Source organism: Osmia lignaria, chromosome 13 (genome assembly GCF_051020975.1).
Source record: "Osmia lignaria lignaria isolate PbOS001 chromosome 13, iyOsmLign1, whole genome shotgun sequence".
Taxonomy (NCBI): domain Eukaryota; kingdom Metazoa; phylum Arthropoda; class Insecta; order Hymenoptera; family Megachilidae; genus Osmia; species Osmia lignaria.
In genome coordinates, this window is record NC_135044.1 from 480922 (window position 1) to 508749 (window position 27828).

General features: G+C 40.2%; 3 protein-coding genes across 7 annotated transcripts in view; 2 read left to right on the top strand and 1 right to left on the bottom strand.

The window, feature by feature from the left end:
• Window positions 1-484: 484 nt before the first annotated feature.
• Window positions 485-3653, top strand: Akt (AKT serine/threonine protein kinase). Its single transcript, XM_034337324.2, has 7 exons — window positions 485-769; window positions 1094-1361; window positions 1440-1662; window positions 1749-1946; window positions 2027-2297; window positions 2377-2613; window positions 2699-3653. Exons 1-7 carry the CDS (start codon window positions 688-690, stop codon window positions 3037-3039), a joined length of 1620 nt encoding a protein of 539 aa, XP_034193215.2. The 5' UTR covers window positions 485-687; the 3' UTR covers window positions 3040-3653.
• Window positions 3150-6295, bottom strand: LOC117610214 (acid phosphatase type 7). The gene is made up of 7 exons (XM_034337325.2): window positions 5973-6295; window positions 5658-5852; window positions 5253-5580; window positions 4994-5176; window positions 4707-4926; window positions 4444-4638; window positions 3150-4379 (listed from the first exon to the last, which is right to left on the bottom strand). The coding sequence occupies exons 1-7, from the start codon at window positions 6070-6072 to the stop codon at window positions 4278-4280; spliced, it is 1323 nt and encodes a 440-aa protein (XP_034193216.1). The 5' UTR covers window positions 6073-6295; the 3' UTR covers window positions 3150-4277.
• A 331-nt stretch (window positions 6296-6626) lies between these two features.
• Window positions 6627-27828, top strand: part of LOC117610210 (uncharacterized) — a 38755-nt gene continuing 17553 nt past the window's right edge. The window contains exons 1-8 of one of the 5 annotated variants that reach the window (XM_034337311.2): window positions 6627-8943; window positions 9422-9534; window positions 9647-9704; window positions 14616-14676; window positions 15178-15259; window positions 16383-16468; window positions 17030-17171; window positions 17896-18086. In XM_034337311.2, the coding sequence (XP_034193202.1) occupies window positions 8880-8943; window positions 9422-9534; window positions 9647-9704; window positions 14616-14676; window positions 15178-15259; window positions 16383-16468; window positions 17030-17171; window positions 17896-18086 (797 nt within the window). In that variant the 5' untranslated portion in view covers window positions 6627-8879. Of the gene's footprint in view, window positions 8944-9421; window positions 9535-9646; window positions 9705-13738; window positions 14409-14615; window positions 14677-15177; window positions 15260-16382; window positions 16469-17029; window positions 17172-17895; window positions 18087-25974; window positions 26698-27828 lie in introns of those variants that run through there. The other 4 variants (XM_034337312.2, XM_034337313.2, XM_034337314.2 and 1 more) reach the window with 4 other exon arrangements.

Here is a 27828-nt window from a genome sequence, read left to right on the forward strand (position 1 = left end):
TTCATTTGACTAATTACATAAAACGTTTTAATTATTTGTTTTTAGAGTTGAAATTTGTTGAAATGATATGCTTTTATTCAGAATTTTAGATAGAAATAATTCAAAGTAGGTAATTATTTAAATATAAGAATTCAAAATCACTGATCATTTCCAGATTTCCAGTTACCCCATAAGTGCACGGATAATCATACAGTGGCATATACGATTAAATATTTTAATTTATTTCAAAGAAATAGTGTTTATTTTTTATTAAATACATATGCGTCCTTCTATAGATACATTTATATATATATAATAAACCATAATAAACAAAAGGTTTTGCGCATGCTTGTCTAAAAGGATAGAATGCATAGAAAGATGATATTGACGACAATAGTTGCATCGGATGCACCAATGTTGATTGAAATTAGGCAAGCGTTGTTCATGAGAATTCTTCTTTATTTGTAATCGATTGATGCGCCATCTCCGGAATACAAGGAGGCAATGCTAGTTAGTGCGCATTAGTGCGTCTGCCGATCACAGAGTATAGTCGAGTTTACCTGCCAAACGTGTATCTATGATTGCTCAAGTTTGTATACTCGTGCCATCCTTGCTGTTGTATTTCGCCAATTTTTGTGGAATATTGAGCTTGGACGGAAACACGAAGTATCTGGATTCTTTCCATAAGTGCGCATTAAGAGAGAAGTTATGGGGGACGCAGCGATGAACGTCGCAGCGTCCGGTGGCGGCGGTCAGCGTGTCGTTAAAGAAGGCTGGCTGCAAAAACGCGGTACTGCAGAGCACTTTCATAATATTTGTATTTACTTTATCGTTTTATACTAAGCTGATCAGTGATATGAAATTGAATCACTCTTTCTTATATTCACACCTGATGTTTTAAATTATGCAATTCCCTGTTTAAGAAGATGTCAAAATTACATTCATTGATGTCCTTTGAAGAGATATTAGATATAATTTTTTTTAAATTAGTCCTTTCATTTTTGCGTCCTTTCGTTTTATTTCGTTCACGTTAAATGTTATTATTTTTGTAAATAATTGAAGAAAATTATTGGTAGAGACAATTAATAATTCAAACTTTATTTTTTATGTATAGGTGAACATATAAAAAACTGGAGGTCAAGGTATTTTGTTTTAATGGATGACGGTACACTGGTTGGCTTTAAAGCTAAACCGGATCAACAAATGGCAGCTTCTGCACAGCCTTTAAATAATTTCACAGTTCGCGGATGTCAGATCATGTCTGTAGATAGACCTAAACCTTATACTTTTGTAATAAGAGGTTTACAATGGGCAGCTGTAATAGAAAGAACCTTTCACGTAGAAACGGAACAAGAGAGAGAAGATTGGGTTGCAGCTATTAGGTTTGAATCTTTTGGATGTCACAGTCGCAAAGTTCAAGTTTCCTTAAACAATATCTAAAAAATTTCTTTTCCCAATAGGTATGTAGCTGCTAGACTGGCAAGCGAAAAACAAACCCAAATGCAACATTCGTTTTCATCGGAAGATGTTGATATGGAGTCTTCAGGAGTCGGTAGGTCAGATTCTTGCGGATCTGTTGGTGTAGTGTCTTCAGATACGGATGGTGGTAGTATCGATGAATTGTCCGCAAAGTTTAGTGTTCAAGGAACCTCGAGTAGTAAAAGTACAGGGAAGAAGAAAGTAGTATGTGTACAATTGTTACGGATTACTTTGTTCCTTGCAATGGAAGGATCGACTTGTTCTAATATTTGGATAAACTTTTATTTCAGACCCTTGAAAATTTTGAATTTTTGAAAGTTTTGGGGAAAGGTACGTTTGGAAAGGTGATACTTTGCAGAGAAAAAGCAACGGGACACTTATACGCTATAAAAATATTAAGGAAAGAAGTGATCATTCGTAAAGATGAAGTTGCGCACACGCTTACCGAAAATAGAGTATTGCGTACCACTAATCATCCGTTCCTAATTGTACGTATTTCCGTAGGTTATTTCATCATTTTTCAATTAATTTTATTGCTAATTTATATTTAACGTTTCTTGATTTACAGTCTTTAAAGTATAGTTTTCAAACAGCAGACAGGCTGTGTTTTGTAATGGAGTACGTAAATGGCGGGGAGTTATTCTTTCATTTAAGACGTTCGCGCGTGTTCGGCGAGGATCGTACTCGATTTTATGGCGCTGAAATAATTTCAGCATTAGGCTACCTTCATTCGCAGGGTATAATTTATCGTGATCTCAAATTAGAAAATCTTCTCTTAGATAAGGATGGACATATTAAAATAGCTGACTTTGGATTGTGTAAAGAAGATATAACGTACGGTAAATACGGCGTGTAAATTGAAGTAGAACTGTTTTGAGTGTATAAAAACATCGAAAAGTATCGATAACGAACTTTTAGGAAGGACGACGAAAACATTTTGTGGAACTCCCGAATACCTTGCGCCGGAAGTGCTCGAAGACAATGACTATGGAAGAGCAGTAGATTGGTGGGGTGTTGGTGTTGTTATGTACGAAATGATTTGTGGTCGATTACCTTTTTATAATAAGGATCACGAGAAGCTTTTCACGCTTATTGTAATGGAAGAAGTAAGATTCCCTAGAACGATCAGTAATGAAGCGAAAGATATGCTTGGTGGTAAGTAAAAATAGTGTACATTGATCTTCATCCGGTGAAAAGTAAACGGCAAATATTTTATTTGATCTTTAATATTCGTTTGCAGGTTTACTTATAAAAGATCCAAGTAAAAGATTAGGTGGCGGACCCAACGATGCGAAAGAGATTATGGATCACGCATTCTTTTCGTCGATCGATTGGTCCGATCTTGTACAGAAAAAAATTCCTCCCCCTTTCAAACCTCAAGTTACTTCTGACACGGATACCCGATATTTTGATAGCGAATTTACGGGTGAAAGTGTTGAACTGACGCCGCCTGATCAGGGCTTCTTAGGGAGTGGAGGTGGTTTAAATTCGATAGCTGAAGAACAGGAACATTTTCCTCAATTTTCGTATCAGGAAAATCACCCAGCAGCAACTTCTCCCATTGTTTCTATTAATCACTGACAGTACCAAGCGTTTCCTTTATTTGCGTATTGAAAAGCATGACTAAATGCATGGAAAAGTCAAAGACACTCGATCGCGAAAAGTGATTTGTCTAACAGTTTGGAAGAATCTTTCTTTCTTTCTTTTTTTTTTTTTTTTTTTTCTCAAGCAGATAAATCGAAATATCAGTTTTCGCTAATTTACGATGCTTTTTTGTGCATCTTCGAAAGATTTTAACACATATCTCCGATGGCAGATTCGCTTGTACACGTGGTATACGTGCGCGTATACGTGCATTCGTTAAAATTGTACATGGAAAAATAATGTACTATAAGATTCAACTATTTATACCTGCTGAGTAGGTCGCGACGATATAATTTTTGTTTAAGAAAAAGAAAAGTGGAAAAAGCAAAATAAGAAAAACGGAAATTAAGTATATCCCCTCAATTATGTTATGTTATACAGAGTGGCACATTTCTTTTGCGAAAGAACGATATTATCATAGTTACAGTTCTGTGTTTAACAAAAAAAAAGAAGAAAAATATGGTATTTAAAACTTCCTGGCTTCATTGTCAACTCTGTTGATAATTTATATAGAAGGGCAGTTCCTGGTTACTTTTTTTTTTTTTTTTAAATTCATTAGTCAACTGTTATAGCAGAAACCAAAATAGCAAATTATACTTGGCAAGGAGTCAGTCAATGGGCAAGTGGTTTATCCATTTTGAAAGTAGAAGCATAGAAACATTAACAGCTTTAAGTGAACTATTATGTAAATTTAAAATCGATTTTTAGCATCGAAAGAAAGCGTTTCTTTGTTATACTAGCGCTATTGAATTAGGAAATTTTTCTTCTCCCTTAGTGTGGATCGCGTTATTCATCATGTATCATTGACAAATAATGATTTACTGTGAGAATCAGATGGAAATATGAAATGCTACCCTAATATTATATTATTAATATTATATGCTACGATGATTATACATACATATATTTATATTTTAACAATTAAAGGATTATATTGTACACATGGATTATTAATAATTTCCATCTCATTTGTAATTAGTAAATTTGTGTAGTTTATTCGTTTTTATGCAAGAAAGAATAAGGTGAATTTTCTAAAAGTATACACAATGTCAATTGCTTGAAATTAACAGATATACCATTTTGTTATTTACCATAAAAGAATATGGTGCATTATTGAAGAAAAACGACAGAAGACGTTTACATAATATTTCAATTAATATTTCCTAAATTATACTTTATATTTTATTTGCAAGGTAATCTAAATTGTACGCTGGTAAAATATCGTCCTTCACGAGCCAAATTTGATCCAAAACAGCACCCTCCTTGTCGTCCGATACCTAGTATCAAAAACATTGTAAATTAAATAATGAACATTCCCGTTTCTTCCAAAGTATTTAGTACCTGCTCGAGATAAAGATGAGTCAAATTATATGCTTTCATTCTTGTATATCCATAATCCGCACTACGATACGCGGACCACTCCGGTCTCTGTGGAACAAACTTTTCTCTACCTTCTTTACACCCCGCTGATCCAGTTACTATGTGTACAGGTGCCTTGTAATTCTTATATGGTTCCTCATAACTACCATTTTGTACCTGTAATTATTTCTTCTTATTTTTCTCACTATTGGTTAAGTTTATTTTAAAAAGTATGTTTGCATTACCTTGAAGTTGTACATGGGCCACATACGCTCATAACTATGTTCGTGAGCCCACAATAATAAATCTACTTTATACTTAAAAAAGAGATCTTCAAGTGCGAACCAATTTAAAAACGGTAATCCAACTCTGACAAGACTTTGGTGATTGGTGCAATCATCAGCATTCGCATTACTACAGTACATTGGTCTGTGACCAAATGTTACTATCCATGGTCGTTGCATTCTGTACATAATTGTTGTTCATTTTTACTCAAACATAATAGAAAAGAAGAAAAAAAATGTGAACTTACCTATTTTTAGGCATATTTGCTTCTATTAAATCTTTTTCTAGCCACTGGTACTGTTTAACAAGTTGCTTTATACCATAATTCATAAAGTAATAAGCTTCAGTTTCTATAGCTATGAAGTGAACAGGTCCAACATTAAAACTGTACCATAAGCCTTCGCTATCTCCAGGCATCGTAAAACGGGCTCTGCCAAAGTTACATTAATATTAATAGGATTATAAACGAATTGATTAGTAATCTAACATTTAAAATGCATTCTGACCTGTAATTACTAAAATTATACTTTTCTTCATGATTACCAGGTACTGTCATATAAGGTAAATAAGCAGCAACACCTTCTATTTGTTTCATAAATTCATCACCGACGTGTGCATTATCAGTGTCCATATCATATGCAAAATCTCCTACATGAATTGCTGCATCGTATAGTCCACGTTGTGCTTCTTCCTGCAATCTTGACAAACTCTGAGCATTTTCGTTACCCATGTCACCGAATATAACAATTTGTGGAGACCATTCTGCCGAGTCTTTAGGAGCAGTTTTTACATAGAATACATTTGACCATCCGTATTTACTACCACAATGATAAACTGTTCAAATAATTTAAATAAAGGATTAAGCAAATAGTCCCGACATAAAGGGATGCACTATAAAAAATTATACTTACGGTATTTACTATTGGGTGTTAAATTTTTCAACCATACTCTATGGATGTATTGTTTTTGTTTTTCATCTCCACCATCAATAAATAGAGTGGAATTTCCTGTCGCTGTAAGAATTAATCCTTCTACTCCATATTCCACGATTGATTCTTCTGTATTGTTTCTGGTACTCCATGTCACAACAATATCATGAATATTGTCTTAAAGAATATATCAAGTTAATTTTTTTGACAAACCTTTCGTCATCCTTTTGATGATGAATATACATAGAATAACAGTATGAAAAGGAAATATAATAAGTAAAATATGGTGCATATTACCTCCATAGGCAAGATGCACAGCTTCAGGTTGATAGTAAATAACGTTGCACAGTGTGACAGAGATTAAGGATAAAATAACGAATCCAACGATCAAAGCCATTTTATTATAACTGACAATGTAAATTACATCTGACGTTTATTAGTCACAATAACAGTCGATACATATATAAATATAATATGTATATCTTGTGTGTACGCAAACGATCTCCGTTTTTCAAGATTTCACTGTATTTATACTACGCTATAAGGAAACACACTGTGTTCTTATTTTCGATGAACAAAGAGTCGTAATAAATATGGACTTATCACTCATGATCGAATGTCAAAAACAATGACTCAAGCATTATCGAAAAACTGTTATCGGTTGCGTTGTATGTACAGTTATTTATGTATCACAGTTCGCAGTATAGACTGTTAAACTTATTAATTGTAAAATATGTTTTGTATTTGTAATATTGTAACAAAATCAGAAATTTGTCCTCATTGATATTTAAAATCGTTTAGCTTTTTACTATCGACGAAGCATTTGTAGAGTTATGTTACGATCCGAAATTATATAATAGCGCCATCTCGAACTACGATGGTAATTAGTTACAGTTTGATGCACATTGCATTTAGAATATTCAGGAGTTTAAAATATTCAATAAACAGCAAATATCGGGTGAAAATATTTAAAACATTTTTATTCGTACAATCTAAATGTTAGATTCGAGTAAATAATTCAATTATCTAAACGTAATACGAACAGGGAAGATGAGATGGAAGAAGAATTTTACAATAATTGTATGAAAATTTAAGTTGAACCAGCTGATATTAATCACGTAAGATGAAAGGTGAAAGCTGAAAGGAACTACATAGCTCGAGAACTGTACAAGCAATTACAGAGTTAGCATCCCCTATATTGATCACGCGCTGTGTCATTTCTTTCTCCGTCTTTCTCTCAGAGAACTCTGATTTTCCGACGCACGTGCGCGGACACGTTTTTCCATATTGAATATATGTATGTGAGTACATTCATCGAACATCATCAGCTCACGTTTCTATTTTATTAATTTTAATCGTCGCGATTGTCCTTCCAGCATTAAAATATATTCGCGATTTGAATAAGTGCTATCGAATGTTTGACGTTATTCGAAAAAAAAAAAAACGTTATGGATGGATAAAAGGTGGATAAAAATGAAAGTAAAATTTGTATAAAAAATGAAGAGCATTTTATTGATGAATCGACAATGCAAGTAATAAAAGCAACGGTGCGGTGGAGGATTGGCAACTCGAAGATGGAGGGGTTACCGCCACGAAAGTGACGACGGCGCCGTGTTTAGCTGCTACTGCCGCCGCTTCGCGGCGAGGGATGGAGATTACCGGGCGACGAGCGATGTCAGGGCTGCTGCCGCCGTCGGTTAACACGCACAGGTTCACACCCATCCTCGCCGATACCTTAAACCTCTCTGACATCGCGGGAAACGAAGAGGATCGCTTTCGATCGGCGGAAACTATTGTTGTCGGATTTCGGTGAATAATCGATTTGATCGTAGTGCGTATCCAGATCGGTGAAAATAATTGCGATCGGGCAATAGAAAAAAGTGTTGTAATGTGCATCGGACCAGAGTAGGGTGGTCGAATTTGCTGTGATGGTTCGCGCGATCTTGAAACAGAATCGAAGTAAAAGGAGAGAGAGATAAATAAGGAGAGATGTTAAGGGTGTATAGAATTTAGTAAACTCCGAGGGAATATTTAGTGTGTAAGTACACGTTAATCGTTCGAGTGAGAAATTCATCTTTGGTCCTGCGTGCAATTGGGATGTCGTAAGTGTCCTTCCTAGAGGGTGGGCGGAAGGGAGAGTGGAAGGGTGGGAGAGGAAGAAGATAATTCAGACAGGAGCGAGAAAGGAAGAGGGTAGAGAATTGCATATGGGTTTTCGACGTTGCAAGAGAATGTGTTTCGTTTAGTGTTATCGAGGTTCCTTCTTGGAGTGTGTGTGTATAATCGAAACGGCAATAAGCGATGAGGTTAGCCGCTGAGAATTTCGCCTCTTCGAATCGGGGCTCGTTTCACGGATGCCACTCGGAAAGACCCATGCGCTCAAGGATGCAAGTAATCAGGATGAGCGAACCGAGCGAGGAGTCGCATTCAGTGAAAGCTGTAATCGATAAGCTTGGGCTCGAGAGATTCTGAACTCTGTGATCATTTGTGGAAGGCGACATTGTTACAAGGATGTAGGGGGGCCCACGCTCGGGGCCCCGGTGAGGGTTTCCTCCGAACTCTTTTCACGTTCACCTTCGTAGAAGAAAAACGGAGTCGTGTCAAGCGACTTTTTAGGACTTCCTTGCGTATATTAAAGTGCATACATTACGTATAATTAACACGAGACAAGAGAGATCGTTTCTCCAACCGGAAGTAACAGTCTAAACCTGTTTATCGAAAGGAATGATCGACGCTTATTTTTAACAATTTAACGCAATTCTCTTAAGGAATACCCCGTCGATAATCTTCTCGTCGTTTGTAGTCGTTAATATCGGTGTACGTGGATGCAACAGCCTTAGTAATTGTTAGTGAAGTTTGAAATTCCCGCGCGACTTTGGCGACCGTTAGTTCGAATCAACCGATCGAGAAACTGTGTTCGAAGTCTTCGAGGATGCGTTCACGTTTACAGAAAACGTAGGTGTTGCTAGCGGAAATATAGGTCGCCAAGTCGATAGTAGCATGGAACGCGAGGATGCAAGAGGAGCAGCGAAAAGAATGGGACGCGATAACGACGTTAATATCGGCGAATCATTTTTTCGGTGATGATGGGGCGGCTTCGTGTGTCGTCAAGTTTAATCGTGCACGTCGCGTCAAGATTCGACCGAAGCGTCGCTCTCTTCTAGTAATCGAGTAGACCAGCGTCTATCATAAAGACCAGCGAAAATGGTCGATTTAGGAGGATACATTATCATACTGATCAACCACAATGATAAGATCAAACTATATGGTGAGTATCGATTGCATCATAACAAACATAAGATCCATATATAAAATTTAATTTTTTATTAAATATTTCTTCATGATATAAGTATTCATTGCAAGATTCTAATTCCCCTTATTCTGATAATTTAATATCATTCCATAATTTTACCTTAATATTTATAATTGTAATTATTTCAACCACATTTTTTATATTAATAGATATTTTTAATAACAAATTTATTGTTTGTCACTGTAAAACGAGAAACTTCTTTGTTCCTGTTTAATTAGCACTGGCCTATATGGCTTAAGGAGTGCTACAATAGTTGCTCATTAAGCACGTACACGTTTAAACGTATTTTAGCTGTAAAATCGTTTTTATCTATCTTTATGTTTTGTTTTTTTTTTCTTGGAAAACGATACCGCACGAAATTATTGACGTGTTTATAAATTATTAAATTTCCAATATTGTTTTATAATTGAAATTGGTATCGAATATGCTACAGGTTCACCGGCTGACAACGCGGACACGTTGGAAGTGGCCGATGAAATTTTACAAGTGAATGGTAGTACGTTGGAAAATGCCAGTCAATCCGAAGTCATTCAGTATATTTATCAGGTATCTCATACGTTTATTTATTTCTCCCACGTGTAAATATAATTTCTAATTATCGCAAACGTTAATTGGTCTGATATCGATCGATTAATCGATTAATCGTCTCTTGTCTTAGTGTATCGAATCGCGAACGATATGTCTGCGAGTGCGGAGGAGAAGCGGAAACAAGATGGGTGAGTGTTTTTCCAAAACGTTTGTTCTCTAATTTCCATTAGTTTATAAAAATGTTGTCAGTTAATGCGGATTTACAAATAGCAAGTAAAAAACTACATAAAATCGTTCGATTACACGTAATGGCGCAGTTAAATTGAGTAACAGGGGTTGGGGATCGAACATCGAGTTGATCGCTACCGAGTTTCGATATTAGGATCGATAGTTTCGCCAGTATGGCGGCAACACTTGTCGAAGAGGACAGCTTTTCCGTAGTGATTCTCAAGAATAGGGAGTTTCTGTTCAATGTTCAATGCGATTTAACATTTTTACAAAGTAATTAACTGTCTTCTCAATTGAATCGTTCGTGTCAAAGTTATCCTCGGTGGAATCGTAGTTCTTCAGGATTTAAACCGTACGGTTGCGTGAGAGATCGGCCGATTTCGTATTACCTCGTGCGGTTCCGGCGTTCGCCAGGTAAACGTTCAGGTCGTCGCTTGTATGTACCAGTCACGATAGAAGGGCGGAGGGGGCAATGGGAAACAGTGAAGAGAACTCGGCGAGAGGCAAACAGCACATTCGAACCGAGGGAATCTAACCTTCGAATGTGTCCGCTGTCATGCTCGGTTCTCGCTAGTACGGAACCGTACATACGTGCCAGCGGTTCCGCGAGATTCCGCGCGCTCTTACCGTCCTCCTAACCTCTTGTCTTTTCCGCGTGGTTGCCAGTGGAATTTTCGCAGGACGTTTCACGGTAGCGGGTTCCTTTCGCCAAACCAGGAAGCATCCTTAACCCGAGTGTGTTTACAGTGTAAAAGTGTGCGTTTTGTTCGCGGATTCGTGGTGGGTTTCCCAGTGCATTCGTGGCCGTTTCTGTGTCTGTCTGTGAGCAGCGTACTACGCGGTTGTCTTACCGGTCGAGGGAACCGGGACGACGAACCAGATGGCAGCTGGGTGCGCCGACGTATCTTTTAGGATTCTGAGGATGCGAGATTACCGAGCTCCAGAATCTTTCCACGATCTCTAGTTGTTTACCGTTAATCGTCGATCGCAGTCGAGAAGGTGCCGTCGATACGGAAGGTGATTGCTTCTCCTTTCTTATTCTTTTCTTTTTTTTTTTTTTTTTCATTTTTTCTTCCTTGCCGTGTTGCTTTTTAAGGCCACGTTTCGTTCGTCCTCCGCTCGATTATTGCGCAATCAACGTTTGTTCCCCCGCTTGTGTTATACGGGTCGTATCTCTCTGCGAACGAGAGAAATGCGTTTTTGTAGAGTCGTTCGTTCGTTCGGCGGAGGACGAGACGCGAGGCGCGCGGCGGTGCGACAATGTGTCATCGTTACGTGACACGTTAACGGCAACGTTTCCGTCCGCGAAAACGGAGACGAGGAATCTGTCGCGATTGCAATTTCTTGCTTAGCCCGGTGATCGGTGTCGTCTGCGAATTAGGATTCTTGCTAACGAGAGCACCGGTTCCTTCGCTACTCGAGCTGGAACAAAGGTAAACTATTGAGTATCGTCGGTAAATCGAACCATCGAAACGAGTTCCATTCGTATCAGCGAGGAAAAGGAATCAAGCTGCGTTCTTTCTTCGTTCCATCTCCCCCCCCTCTCTCTCTCTCTCTCTCTTGCTCTTGGAATTGAAATAAAACGAGAAAAGTTACGTGGAATCGATAATCGATTAATTTTTTTATTCGATTACTCGATGGTCGTTGAGTACTCTTATAGGTACACCTAATCCTAATATGCTATTATTAGGAATTATTTTCGTTACGATGTCCGTTTGAAGTGTTTTCGAGTTCGCTTGGTAGGGAAATTGTTTAAACATTAATACCGTTCTCGCGTCCGATCATTATTATTCGTTGTCGCGTAACGAGATTTACGAGCGTCGAGTGGTAGCGTGCTCTTTCGTTTGACTGGTAATTAACCGGCTCTTTCTAAAGTGAATAACCTTTAATGGTTGAGGAACTCGAAGAGAGGGTCAAAAAGCGCGCGCATTAATAGCGTAGGAGGGCTGGTAAAAGTGCATGGAATTAAAATTGAATTGTGAACAGTGAAATTTCTGTTGCGCTCGAAATCGATAGATACGCGATATGTATATCCTGGTCAGAATCAGGGTCGGCCCAGAGATTTCGTGGGTCCGAGGCGGGCTCCAAAACAGGGCACCTTTACATATATGACATAAAAAAAAGTACCTCCAATAAAATTTATAAAATTAACATTAAAGCTTGTATAACTAATTTAGATTTGCAATTACATCGATTAATATTCAAGTAAACAATTCTTTTGCATTCTTTGAAGCAAAATCCTGTTACGGGGGCCCTGGACCTTGGGGGGCCCTAGGCGGTCGCCTAGACTCCCTAGGCCCAGGACCGGCCCTGTTCAGAATCACTTTTGTTGCGTTTCTATCAACTATATCAGTTACCTTTCAAGTTAATTTACGTATCACGGTATCCGAATACTAATACGGTCCACTGTACGCGTTAACCATCTACTTTGAGACATATTCGTTCATCGAGCGTCTGAAAATACTCTTGCACGATCGATAGAATCTCCGATAAAATAGAAAATCTCCGGTCTAAAGCAACGCGAAAATGTTTCGTTGTCGAGAGAAAAAGAAGAAGAAGCTCGATGCATCTTCCTGTTTCGGCAAGGAGGAAGAATCGAAAGGAGGAAATCGAGTCTCGATTGGGAATTCGAGGGTATCATTTGCGGTGGTTCAGCCACTTGTTAGCGTACGTTCCTTCCGAGTTGCACGCGTTACGAGCACGGGACAATTACTGAATAGCGTGGCGAGTGAAACGGTTAGCGGTTAGAAGAAACAGAGGAAGGAAGTGGAAAAAAAAAGAGAGGAGAGTAACGCCGAGGGAAGGTGTACCTATAAGAGGGTCGCGAGAAGGTGTGTAGGAGTTTTACACGGGCGTTAAATGCACGGCGAAGGGCGAGAGAGGAGAAAATAGATCGCTGGAAAATATATTTATGCTTGGCTCGTTTGATTATCAGGTCATCCTGTGATACGAATTTTCCTTAGGTATTTTTAGAAGGCTCGCTTTTACTGTGCGCTACAAATACGTGATCAATGAGGCAATTAAAACTCTTCCTTTTATACTTCGATCTTCCTGAGAATTTAAATACATATTCCCTAATGGGAAAGACATCGAATACTCTTGTACCGTTTTGCAATGCGAACTTTCGTTTCCGAGACACAAGCGATCGAAAATTGGCCGTTCAACTTCTGGGCTACAGTATTGCCTCGAAATAAGCAACTCGCTTTTATTCCCTCTTCTTTGTTTCAAGTCGCCGGCAGAGCGAGTCGCTTATTGTAAGTGGCTAATATTTTTAATTTATTGTTTAATTTAATCTAGTTTTTTTATTTTGCTACTATTATTATAGGACAAATTAAATTCATCAACTGCTGAGGGAGTATGATTTTATTCTCCGCTGCCGTTATCTTTATGCCTAATTAATTTTTATTAATCTAACATTTGGAATTGTTAAATAAGTAATTGTGGTGTAATTATTGAAATACCAAGAAATTGCTAAATACTTTCTTCGAGGCTGGCAGTAACACCTCCTGGTTACAGCGTGAAAGTAAATTCGATTAACGATGACCACTTTCCTCTGCTCGCTACGAAGTAAATTGAGTTGACGCTTCTCGATAAGATCGAACCATTAGCAGTGGAAAACGCATGCTCTAAATTGCCCTGGCTGCGCATAATCTAGACTCTAGAACACTTCAGTCGACATGTTCAAAGGATCTTGCCAGTGATTTTAAATACGGAAAAATCTTTTGATGTATTTGCAGTGGGTGATCAAATTATTAGAGCCATGGTATGAAAAATGGGTTTTTCATGTTTGCGTAGAAATAGAGCCAGAATTTTAAGGTTTTTACATTGTATAACTTTTAATCAATAATTCTCCACTATTAATACACAAAAAAATACATTCAAAACTACTTTGTTTCTTGGAAAATTGAGAAATTATTATATTTATACATTGGAATTTGTCGTAGTTGTTCGTTTTACAATTCGTCGATTTCGGACCCTGTCGCCAGTAAAGTCATCGACAATTGATACATTACATACTTCTGTTGATTAGAAAAGTTTAGACACACGGTAAAAGCGTGTGTGTTGTTGTTGAACGGAAGGCATTGGCGTAAAAGTACGTTGAACCGTCTTTCCTCTGTTCATTTTCACCAGCCATACCAGTGAAACATTTCCAAATATAAACCCCTTGGTCGCTACCAGCGCCGATGCCATCCATTCCTGTCTCTGTTCGGAGAGTTTATTTTCTATGGTCCGGCGACACGTGCGCGAGAACTGGTCGTTCTTCTCCGTTTCCCAACGATTTTCCGACCGTTCGCTACCTTCCACGAGTTTTCCACGCGAAAGTTTCTCAAGTTTTCTCGAAGGAACGCCGCGTTTTTACCCTTTGATCGTCCGCGAGCAAGACACGAGTCGAGAATGAATGGAAGTGAAAAGAATCAGTTGGTGAATAGAGGATAGCTCGAAGATGTCCAGGTTTTTCCGTAGGGTGATCCTTTGCGGATGTTTGTCCCGACCGGGAATCGATGGACGAAGATTCGTCGTCGACGAATCCGTGGTCGACGATGGTTCAAAGTCGATCGAGTTTCCGGCGGACGAACAGGAATCCGAGGATGTCGCGAAATACTTTGATTTGTCCAGTATCAAGTTCATAGACGACGAGGAGGTGGACGAGGATGCAGGAAACGGTATTCTCTTCGATTCGTTCGAAGTTTAATTATTACGCCGTGTGTGACGGTGATTGTAGCTTCATTTTAAATAGAAGTAGTCGTGCCTAATTTTAAAGTGGCACCAAGCCACGATTTTTTCCATTCCACGAACGTCGAATTCCCTTTGAATAAATAACGTCGAACAAACTCTGTATTCGCGATTAATTGTTTGAAAATTGTTGACAGTAGAGCTGGACGGCTTCAACGCTGGTCGGGTCCGAGAAGCTTGGGTCATCGCTGTCGAAAGGTAACTACACTCGTTCCTGTTTTTAAAGAACTGTTAGCTAATAGAAATTTATCAAGGTTTCACGCGATTGTCTGTCAAAGTTTTGGCGTAGAAAATTCACACGAGTCCTTGAAAGTCCTTGATAGTCTTTGAATGAAACGTTGGCGCTTGTTCGCGTAGCCAAGTTCACTGGCGCTTGCTATAACATTAATGTTTTATGAGGTACTTTGGCTACTGGTTTTAGGTCAGTTCACCTTGCGCACTTTTAGTCGTTTCTACAGGGTGTTCTGAAATTCCTGTACCACCAGTTTAAGGGGTTAGACCACTCTAGGGCAAGAAAAAAAATAGGCATATTTTGGGAATTTCTTTTTTTTTAAATGATGGAATAAATCCAAATTCTGTAAGCATTAAGGCACCTTTTAAGCAAAAAGAAAATTTCGATTTTTTCAAAATTCTAGTGGCGCCTAACCCTTTAAGGTCGCACACTGATGATATGATAATGAAACGGCATTTTCGTTACAGGCGAGCAAAAGAAAGACTGCAGAGGCTGGCATCCCACTGGAGGATTCAGCCGCGGGATATTCAAGCGATTTTACACCAGCAGGTAAGATTCTTCCAGTCCTGGTTTATGCATTCGATCAACAGGTTAATCGATTCGCGTACAGTTCGAGCGACGTTCTCTCTTAAACGGCGATCGATAATCAGATAAACTACGATCTCACGGTTCCATTGTATTCAAACAGTCAAGAGTTTCTATTCCATCAACGTTCGACCGTGATCCATCGAACATTCCAGTCGGAAGACCAACCGCGAATTCATAGCGTATTTCCAAACCAGCTCTGTATCGTTGTTCGTCCAAATGGAACAACGATTCGCGAATGAATCGATCAGGGAATAATGATACCCGTCACGGGGTTTGCTTACGATACATGAAATGCAAAGTAAACGAAGTTAAGAGTGAACGGTGGACGGGATCATGGACGGCCTTGGATAAAGATTGATTCACAATACAGCTTACGCCCAAGATACTCCCACAGATGTTGGCAAACGAGCTAGTTACTAATCACACGGTTAAACACTTAACAATTCGTTACGGTTCATCCTTTGGATCTTGGCTAGACTTGTTTTTCCGATGCCGTCACTGCGAACTTGCTTGATTTTGTCTGTATTATTAAGAATAGGAATAATTAATTTTCAAATTTCAAATGTCAACCTTTTAATTTGGTACCTTACATTATTACAGTATAATAACAATACTTTGGAAAATAATATTTTTCTATTGTTTTCTTTTAATTATTGGAGTGCCTGTTGTAATTTGCGATGCCGGTCACCGGTGACCCCCATGGCGTTCAAGGTGTTAAGCTCAATTTCTTGCAGCATTTGAACGTAATTACAAAGTGTGAACTAAGCTTAAACTCGCGTGGCTTCGTTCCCGCGTATGTATTCCACAGGTTGTGGCCCAAAAACCGTTGCCAGTATTTTCTCTTTCCATATTTCTTTTTTTCCTAACTCTGTTTTTCCTGGCACGATCATGTGTGTTGCCAGAGAAAGGAAGGAAGGAAAGAAGGAAGGAAGGAAGGGAAAAAGAGCATCGATCGAACTGTCGCGTCGGGTAAGCCTTTGTTTTCGCGAGAAACGCGGGTGGGGGATGGTAACCGACAGGTAAAACTCAGCTGATTGTTGTTCGTATTCCGTGTATTTTCGTTTCTGTCTATGCACACGTGCAGATCAACGAGGCAGTCGCGTCGACGAGCGGGGACAGTGCGGGCAAAAATGTGACGGGCAACCAAATAACCGTGACGCTTGCCGACAAGTAAGTGCCATTTCATTCCTTTCATCATTCTTTGAAATATCTAATTGAACGGGACGTTTCAAAGCTTTTTATTCGTCTGTTAATATATTTTAATTGAACGAAAAAGGAATAGCGATTTTTCTTTAAAAAGGTTTATTCAAATAATATCCGTGTCTCCTATATAATTTATTTCCATTTTATAGACGTTTTATTTCCGCCTTCCTGCTCGTTATATTCATCGTTTCAATTACGCTGCCATGGATAATTTCACTTTTTGCATTCTCAAACGGTTTCGATTTTCTGCGATGGAAAATGCATTTATCGCTCTCGAGTAGAAACGTGAAAATTCACGACAACACCGATGGGAAGTAGAATTATGGACCGGATGCGAGAAATTGCGATTGCCGTGATTGATATCCCATTGCGATGCAACCGCGCATACCCTGTCCGTTGTTTTTATACCGAATGCCATTCGTGCGTCATAACTCGATTCTTCGCGAAATTTCCCTGGTTATTTAACCCGTTTCTCTCGTTACCAGAATTTATCGAAAGGCATTGAAAAATTTGGAAAATCTGTTTCAGGGAACCAAGTTCGAACTCGTTCACCCCGAAGCTGAGCAACGGTACGATTCCAAAGGGTTTAGGGAAGGAGGTGAAAGACGGGAAAGAAGGAAAGGACGCATCGGAGAAACAGCAGATCTGCCCCGAGGAGACGAAACTTTTGGTCTGTCGATTTTCTTCGTAGAAATATCATTCCGTACGAAACGATTCATACGTGCCTCGTCGTAGAATTGCAACGTCGAGTTGCATCGATGATTTAATATCCTTGAAATCCGACTGGTCGTTCGCTTCTCTCTTTGTACCTTCCAGCGGCAAATATGATTTCTTTTCTCCTTCTCTGGTTGATTATGTAAACGCCGCCTGTGCGCGTGGTTGAGCAAGTGTGAAGTAAACATTTCCCGGAATCGTAATTCATTCCTGCATAATTAATTGCAAAGGATACCGTGAAACTTACCTTTTGTATACAAATAATCCTTTGCGCCCGATGCTAGTCTCGTCTACAGACGCAAAAGTTCATTGTAGCAAAAGTGCCTTTGAGCGTAATTTTTAATTATTTACAATAACTTCATTCTCTTCATTCTGATCTTGCTTCATCCAGTGCAAGAATATTAGAAATTACATTGGATTTAGAACTGAAAAATCTGAAAAAATTCACAATCGTAAAGAAACATGTCTAGAATATTCTAGAATTTTTTCAGTTTTTTTTTGAATACCAATAAATAGGGAAAATATGGCAAAAACCGTTTTTTCGATTTTACCCTCTAACTACCCTCCCGGTTGAGATACAGGGTTGAAACTTGGTGCTGAAGGGCACTTTTGACCATCTTATCCTGCTATACCCTTTAACAAATATCTGCGTTTCGACTAACGATGATTCACGTTTGCAGACACCGGTGCAAGGCGGAAGAATTGGAGAACGACGTGCCAGCAGTCCCTTCCAAAATGGTCAGACAGAAGTCCTGATCGGCGAACCGGAGGGCGGCCCGAGGTCGCCGCGGGGATCCACCTCTTCGGCGGTGAACGACACCAATTTCCTCAACACACCGGATGAACGTGACGATCAGAAGCCAATTTGCAGGTGAGTAAGAAAAATACTACGGTGATGCATGCTTCTTTCTTATTTTGTCAGTGCTTGACTAGCGTTGCGTCACGCCGTGAAGAATGTTCCTGCAGATTACATTATACATACGTGTATAATCTGTTTGACTTTACTTTGAAAAGCGAAAGGATTGTATTATCATATTCATTAAGAATATTTCACTCGGTTCATACGTCTTATCTGTCCGTCGAGAGACAGCCAAAACCTGGTTGTTTCACCGGTAGAATCCTTGTAAGGAAAGGCTTGAGAGGACGTAGGCGTAGATCTCGCAGTTCCCTGCAACTTGTCTGTCCGTCGAATGCAACTGCATCCTAGTTACCCTTCCGGTGCATACGGAACTCTGCAGGTGACTGTCAGATGTCGCGGTGTACGTGTTCGTTGCGATACCTGTGCTTCCCCGTTACCAGGGATCTCCGTTATCGAGAGAAACCAATCCAGGAGTTGAGATCCAGGTAGACAAACATACGGTTCTCCCGTTGAAAGATCAGCCATGCATTTGAATAGATCCCCAAAGCTTCTCTGAATGAACTAACAGTTTTTCTTCCGAAACTTGTACCATAGTAGGAATTACCTGCAAGGTTGTATAGAGGACAGTTCCAGAATCGGAGATGACATAATCGCCGGAAGATGGGATAGGATGGATAGCGTGTACGAGAGAGGGAAGGTTCGAGGAATTTTCGGTGTTTAGTCAACTAGCTCATGGAAGTTTTAATTGAACGCATATCGTCAGAAGTTCGTGGTCCGTGAAGCACGAACGCAATTAATTTGTAGAAAGTGCAGTCGATGGAGTAGGAGTAGGCCACTCGGTTGGGAGGATCGTGCAGAGTCCTGGTACATACATGCACATATGTGTTCGGAATCTAGGGTCACTAGGGTTCGGTTTCTAGACCCTATCGGGAAGTTCCTACCGGAATCTCCGACGTGGCGGGATAGTAGTCGGCAAAAGTGGACCTCGGGGTCTCTCTGTAGTCAGTCCGGCCGGTATTTCACGCTTGTGACACACCCACCCGGCCAGGCTGGTGTAAGTGCAACCTAAACAATGCGTTTTCCAGTCCTCGCGATCCACCGCCTCGCTGTATCTCAGCGTTTCCCAACCTGTGCATCAGCTGATTTCAGAGAAACACAAAATTGCAACAGAGTTAACTTAATTGCATGCATACCAGGTCAATGACTGAGACTTATTATCATTCATCGAGACGCGAAATCAATTTCATTGATTCTCTACGAGATGAAAATTACCATCTCTACGATTAGTAATTCAATTAGGTTATTGCTTCATGGCACAATTTCATGACACGATTTTCATAGCTCGAAAAAATATCGTTTCTTCGGAGTTTGAAATTCACAAGAGCACCGTGCTCAAGAATTCCGCACGGAGTTTCGTGCGAGTTGATCGCAAGAGGAAAGTGACATTCGCCAGGATGGTATTCGAGCAGGCAAGATTGGGAAACGCTGTCGTCTTGGCTACGGATTCCTCCCTTCTTCGTTCCTTTTCTCACTCTTCGTCTACTTACGAGCGTACGACAAAGACGAAGGAGGCCGAGCAAAGGCGGTCCAACAGCCTCCACGCTTGCGAATACTCTTCGTACGCTTTCTATTACAATTACATTCGTATTTTTTCCGCGCGAAATTCACTTCCATTTTTAGACCGTATTAGCCGCCTTTCAAAAGTAACGATCGTTCGTTAATTAACTGCACGTTACGGAGAATTCGAAAGGAGTCGAAAGCGCATTGTTGAACAGCGCGTGTCTTTTTTTTTTTTTTTTCTTCTTCATCAAACAAACGTTTACTTAATAAGTTTCGTCGGCGAGTTACTAGGAAAACAAGCGAGACGAAAATGACCGTGTAGGTACATATTCATAAAAGGGATCAGAGGAGGCGTACAGGTGCGAATGAATGCATCCATTGACAGAGGAGTCGCTTTGACAGAGGAGCACACCGTGAATGGACCGAAACGAGAGCTTTTTCGACTTTTAGATAAACGCTGGTGACACGAGGTCATCTAGGAACTAGGCTGCTAGATCGCAATTATTTCTTTCCCTTTTTCCCCTATTTTCGCTATGGATCTCGATCGAGCCGTCGCTGTCCCAGTTCTTTTCTCATCGTTTTCTCGGTTAAACCCTTTGAGAACCTGTACAGATTGCGAGCCCCGTTTCCCTGCAATGAATTTCCTGTTTCAACGGATGTTGACGCCTCGTCGCTCGAATGCGAAGCGTTACCCTTGACTTTTTGGTAACTATTTGTGCAGCGATCGAATCGTTTCAACTTTTATTTATTCGATCGTGCCCGTACACTCGGGTATATGTAATTGTTCGGCTGGTAATTTTATTCGTTGATACGTCGGAGAAAAAGAAAGACTTTCTCGAAGATAAGCGCTCCGTGACCGAGTCCTGCGATTGGTGGTCTGGTATCCGTTATCCGAGCCACGGATATCGATTTGCGTTCACGAAATCGATATCGAGCCGACATCCTCCGACGTTCAGGCTCGCACACGACCCCGTGTACAGTCTTGTAACATTTTTTCACGTCGTCGCCTCGAGCCGATTTGCATTTCACGACGCGGCTCGAGGACAACGTTCGTTTGCTTCGCTAGACGCTAAACATGTAATATCTTAGATTTTGTGTATGCGCAGTATCGAATAGTACACAAATTTCTTACCATGATGATCTCAAAAACATCCAGCTCTGAAACCAATTTTAATTGCTTTCTGATAGTCAATTTAGGTTGTATACCGAACCTGAGTTCTCAATTTTGATGGGGCCATTCGGATACTTATCCCAAAATTAAACATACAATTGGAAATATTTAAAAAAAAAAAAAATAAAAAATGTAATTCTTTGTATTGATTATCCGACACCGGTGTTATGATTGTTTCGATTTAGCGAATGTAAACATCGACGATTAGTATCGTTAGAAAGACGGCGAAGCATTCGGTGCAACCGACGGTAGGTCCGATTCTCGTGGTCGCAAACGTTTCGTGGAGGCTCACCGTGACACAAGCCCATGGAATACCGATTGCTCACTCTCCCATGGCGTTTCCTGTTCCGACCACGTATACATCTCCCTTTCGAAATGAAACGCGTAATACAGAAGAAGAGGAGAACGAGGAAAAAAAAAAGAAGGCATACGGGGCGCCGTAAACGGAGACGAAGGACAGGGTGGAGACGATTTAACGACGACGATGACGGCATTGGTATCGTCGAATCGACGCCTCTCCTATTGTTTCTTTGTTGCATTGTGCGCTTCGTTCAATGCCTTTTATTACTCGGCCGTGTTCCTTGGCTCGGTGTACACGAGCCAAATGCAAAGTTAAAAGTCTTGTTACGTGAATTACAAACACTTGTATCGTTTAAAGGGGTTATATCTAGTCAGGAGGCGGAAAAAAGTGATTTTCCAAGTATTTGTTTTTTTTTTTGGAAAGACGTTTGCATTTATTTTAATGAATCATTTACATTGAATTAAGTTGATTTAAGTGTGCCGAAATAGGACTACCCAAACGATTCGTCGATATTCTTAACATAAAGTGACCGATTCTTTGTTGGAGCAAACAATGGATCAACTTAATAGAGGCAATCTCGATACTGAAGAAAAAGGTGTTGAATAGATTACAATAAAAAATATCACGGTATCAATTTAGCATAGCGGAATATACATTTTCTGCAGAAATATGAAATAAAGAATATTTTTATTCAAAGTGTCCAGAATTAATTCCGCCAGTGTATCTGGGGAGGAGGATTTTCCAGCAGTTTCGAGAGGTGGAACTCGTCGAGTAAACTGGATGAAACGGATTTCTAATCCCGTCTCGTCGAAACCGACGAGAAGAGGATGGTAATTAACTTTGAAGGGAAGAAACACGCGAAAGCACTCGATTCGGAGTTTCAAAGTTACTGGATATACGTAGAGAGCGCCGCTTTAACGGTTCAAACCACTTTCCTGGAGCCCGCCAAGAGCGCAGTGAACGAGCACTCGACGCGCACTTTCGAGCACCAGCACTTGCATGTATCAGCCTACTGGCTGTTTCTCGTGCGCATCATAATATTCACGGTGTAACTAGCTTCGAACGTTTAGCTGAAAAATATTCCAAGGAAAAAAGAGAAAAGAGAAAAGAGAAAAGATTAACTCACGTTTAAGATTGTACACGGTGTCTTCGAATTGAACAGATTATCATGGAATGTGATTTTGGATAGATTAGATTAAGTCTCGACGATTCCACAGCCGTAGGGCAGTTATTTATTGTACGCGATGTGGCAAGATGACAGAATGAAACAAATGTCAGATGTCTGACCAGAGATAAAGAAGAAAGTGAACAGTCTTTCTCTTAATGACTCGTGACGTCATTGTTCAACTCTGGCTGAGATTAATTGCGTAAATTGCGTAAATTGCAGAAAGTTTTTAAACGGTAATCTTAAGAGGAAGTATGACGATTGTGCAATCCAGAAAAGAGGAAGAAGATAAGGAGAACGATTCGTTCTGGATGTTTCCTAATGGATTTATCAATTAGACATAGGAACAGTCAGCGCTGTTGAAATTTTAAATTCTTTATAACATACATATATTACAATCTGTGACTTCGTTATCGTATTCATTGGATCGCAGCGCTGTTTTTGAAAAAAAAAAAAAAAAATAAAGGAAGAAGAGAAAAGAGGAAGAGGACGAGTAAACAAGTGGATCAACGGGAAGAAGTACGGATCGTGAGACAGGATCGAATAATGGAACGTTGACAGAGAGGCGGTCGTTAATCAAACCGATTAATCGAATGTCATGGAAGGTTCGTCGATGAATTTCCAGCGCGTGGAAAACGGTACTTAAATACCCCCTGTTACCCCGCACAATACTTTCCAATCTTCCACTATAATGAGCCGCAACAACGCTGCTGCAGCTGGGAAATGGAGCATTTTATCGATGTTTCTCTTCTCTCTTTCTATCTATCTCCTCGGGAATCAGTTATTTAGACTATCGCGAGGCTCAAGGTTGAAGGCGTGTATCGATTTGAAAAGAGAAACATGTAATTATGTTTCCGTGGAAAGTCGATCGTAGTTCCATTAACGTCGCGTACCCGTTCAAACCAGTCGGTCGCGTGTCGTTGCTGATACTAACGATAAGATCAATTATTCAGCGACGATGCTCAGGATTAATGGTAAATAATCTCACGAGACGAGAAATCGAAGATTCGTCGAGATTTTCTTGCAGATACAGTGGGTTACAGAATACCTCATTTAAAAATCGACCAAATGACGTGAGCTTTCTCGAGAAACTATACTGTATATCGACTACTTTCCTATCCGTTAATTGGAATCAACTTAAATTACTATTATCCGTAATACTTTTTCGTTAGTGAAAAGTTTTTGTTTTAATTTGTCTGTAAGGATTTAAACGAACAGTTATTCTTCGAGCTCATCCACTTTTTTGCTATCGCATTAGCTGTAACGCTTTCTCGTTAGAAGGCCTAAAGACTTATTACCGAACAGAGATACTCGTATCTTAATTACTTTGTAATAAATTTAAATAAGTCACTTCTTTTTAAGTGCATGCACTTTCCTGCTCGTGTTAGGTTCAAACGAGGTTCGTGTTGGTATTTCTTTCTACCAAAAGAAAAGACCTTAATAATGCAATTATTGAATGCACTTTCAAGTTTTTCTTTTGAAACTTGTAATTATTGCATAGCGTTGAAGGCGTGCAATCGATTGACGTCTTCCGATCGAAAGAAATCTCGTAAGAAAAGAAATAGGTCGAGTTCGTTGGAGACCTTCTTTTTTTCTTTTTTCTCATTCGTTTCGCGTCAATTGCAAGCAACGTAATCCTTCGTCTTACACTTGGATGCCGTTCACGTTCGTTTGAGAGCCACTGACCTATTGTCAAGGTTGAAACGAGCAAGCTAATTGAAAGTTCATTATGGTTCTCGTGGTCGTAAAACGGCCGGGTCCGTTCTGTAATAAAAATTAGTAATATTCAACGACGATTAGCCCCTTTCACTCAGGTAAAACGCGATCTTTTCATCCGCAAGAATTCCAACAATGGCAACAGTTTTCCTCTAGGTATACTTATTTCAATGAAACAAATTTCTTTTCTACCCGAATACATGGAAGTACGAAGCTAGAGTTATTTTCAATGTTTGTTTATCCTTTGTCGAACGATGTCCTGAAAATGGTCGTTCCTTGGAACGATAACGAAATAAATGAAAAATCACAGAAGGATTTCCGTTGTTCGTAGATCTATGGATCGTCGAGGTGAGCAGGCATGCGAGTACGTGCAGGGACTACGCTCGTAAAGGAATTCTCGGCTCGGATAGAGTGACGGTCGTTCGTTTCTCTTTCCTACGATATTTCTTGGCAATCCAGTCACAGTCACGCCGAGCCTCGAATTAATAAATAATCGCGGCAATAATGAGATCAAAGTTTTTAACGTTCAGCCTTTCGGATCTAACCGATGATTTCCTATATAGAAATAGAAATTATTTCATTTCTCGAATTTCAAACGAAAAATGTGCCCCGGGCTATAATGATTGAACGGCGTCTGCGAGCCGATTACTAACCGTATGGCGGCGAGGTTTCACGGTATCGTGGCCTTTTCAATGGAAATCGTTACGGGAAAAGCCGACGCGGCTGGCTTTACCTGCATACTTGTTTACTCGTACCTGATGTCATTGTGATATACATCCCCTCTCGAAAACCTCACCAGTCCTCCACGAATTTCCGATCGACTAGCTACTGTGCGCTTAAGCCTACTCCACGCTTGGATTATCCTGGCTTTTCCTGTTTCATTTATTCCCGGAGGACTTTTTCCTCACCTTTTCACACCACCGATCACGTTAGTACACCTATGAACGTCCTATTAAATATGAAATCTCCGACAAATTAATTCTACTTTAGAATCTACTGTATACTCGTCATTGTTTCACTTTAATTCCGCACTATATGGGGGATTTTTAAAACTAAATTCCGCAGTTAATAGATTAAATGGAACAACTTTCTGGCTGTATCATTTTTCTTGTTACACATCCAAGTGTAACACAGCTTGTACTCTGATGTTTTGTTTTAAACGGATGTTCGTAGACGCGTAGAGTTTACTCTGGTTGTAGGGGAAAAAGAAATGGGCCGAGCGTAAATGGTTTGCCTCGGGCAAAGCGTGAAACAGGCTTTAGGTAGTAGTTGGCCATAGTTGAGTTTGGGTTAGTTGGATCTCCAGGTAGGGTGGATTCACCTAGTGTACACCTGCGTTTCCTGTCCCTCGAGTCGTAGGGACGCGCACCTGACAACCGGAAGCCAATCGTCACTAAACCAGAGTGGGAAGGTTTAGCCTCGTTCCCAAACGAAAGTGAAATATGAATTTTCTTAAATGCATTCGTATCCACCGCCGTAGTCTATTTAAAATTCACGTCCCTATGGAAAAAATTAAAATTCAAAAGAATGAAATTACACCCGCCCTCGATTTACGCGAGTATTTTTATCTCAATTTCCGCGGAATTGATTTACGCGATCTTACTTTACGTGGTCAGATAGAAAATAGAATTGTGGTTTCTCGAGAAGTTATACAAATTAATTTACTGACAATGAGATATGTGTCTTTGTCGTTTAAAAAAATTTAAATTTGCCGAAATCGGGAAAGAAATAATAAAAGGCAATCCGAACCTGTAACGAAAATTTAAAATATGACATAATTAAATTAATTAATAATTAAATATTAAATCGACGTCATCTTCGTTTCTGTCGACGAAGATCGTTGGCGTTCGATAGCATTAGATACCGGCGTGTTCTCGTTTCTACGAGCCAGGTAAGAAGGTCGATTCCATGGCTTCTTTATTTTTTTTCTACATATTCGTTTCGAGTGACTCATCGATGGGGTTGCGTCTATCGCGTGCACGATTGATCAGGCTGTTTGTTCTGTCAGGTGTGCACACACACGGTGTGTTACCTGCGAGGCAGACTATTCGATCGGACACGTGTATGTACGCACGCGAGTGCCAGTCGATGGCTTTCAGGGATCTGTTATCGTTTTAGGAAAAGGCTACGAGTTACTGATAAATAATTTCCATTTTCCCTCCGTTTTCATATGGTATGTCGCAACTGCAGTCGGGTATTTAGAATAAAAAAGGGACAATTAGTTTGCCTGAAACAGAGGAACAGTAGGAAACACTTGTCGGCAATTGTGAGTCAAAGTCTATTCGCTGAAGGCGAGTACTGAAAGAGGTTACGTGTATGTGCACACACGGTCGAGAAAGATAGTAACGACGCTCGTATGCACACAGAAGGAACGAGAAGAAAGATAAGCGTTCGATATCAGGTGGCGGGGTCTGATAAAGACCACATTCCAGGTCCCAGTTCTCATGCTGTACGTCGACCGTGCGTCGTGTCAACAATTTTCGATCCTGTGTCCACGCGTGTCTGTGCGTTTTATTTCTTCACCCGGTTCGTTCACCTTCGTCGACAACCCTGGCAGAGGGTTGCATCCACCCTCGCGGTCTAATTAAAAGCATGCGATCCGAGTGAAAATGATCGACGTCGATTGGGCCGGTTGGTTCCACCGCGATTCCTGCAGAGCCTGTTGGCTCTGCATCGCCAACAGACTCGGCTTTTCCACCATTTTTTGCAGGTAAACATGTTTCGATTGCGAATGTACAGATTTTGTTTGTTGCGTTCTCGAATCAGATTCACGAGACACTGCTTGATAATTATCTGCTTCGTTAAAGCTTTGATAAGACATAAATGTTTCGTGTCGTCGGTTAGATTGTGTGAAACCGAAAGTCCTCGTTTCGTTCCAAAGGTGTATATCCATGCGAATGTCTCGATTCTGCTCTGAATTATTTTTCGAACTCTAACGAGATTCGAAAATCGTTCGAAGCAACGTTTAAACACGATCGAGTGCAATTGGTTTCACTCTGAAACCTTTAGAAGACCGTTCTCTATTTGAATTCGCTCGACGACCTTCGAATTTCACCGTGTAATCATTGAAAACCACAATTATTTACGTCTATCCGAATAGAAGCTGATGCAGCCACCAGCAGCAGCGGTATTTTTCTGCATTGCAGGTTACGCAATCGTTTCGTAACGACCGAGTTAATTCACGTTCGCGAGGAGGAAACTCATCGAGGTCCGGTCAGCGGCGTTTGTTCGAACGTGAATTTCACGTAACGACCGGAAAACGACCGATGAAAAACTGACCAAGTTCCGACGAAATAATGAACGGCTTACGTAAACGGTACCAAACGACGAGGCGCGAACGTGTCATTGTAATTGCATGAAAATTATTTTCCCAGCTAAATTGCGCGTGCCGTTGAGAGCGATAACGACAGTAATACTTTAACTGGAAACCAGTAGATTGGGCGAGGAGCAAAAAAAGATTTAAGAACGAAAGAGGTGTTGGAGGTGTAGCGAAAAATGGAATTTTTAAAATTGTGCTCGACGGATTTCTTACGTTTATTGCGGATTTCCAGAGGATTTCCGGAGGAAGAACGATAGCTTCGAGAAGGATCGTAGGATCAGCTGAGAGTAGAAAGGCGAGGCAGTAATCGAGAGTCTTGCGTTCGGCTTCCTGCGTGAGCCACGGCGGCAACACAGGGTCGAGAGACTTCAATGCCTGGTTACGCGATGCCCGGAACGCAGGAGCGACGACACCAGCGGCGTACACCGCGACAGAGAAAGCAGCCATCGAGATGAGAGTAATCGTGCGTTTGAAAGAAAACATTGATAACGCTGGAAATGGAGAACGAAGAAGAATTTACGA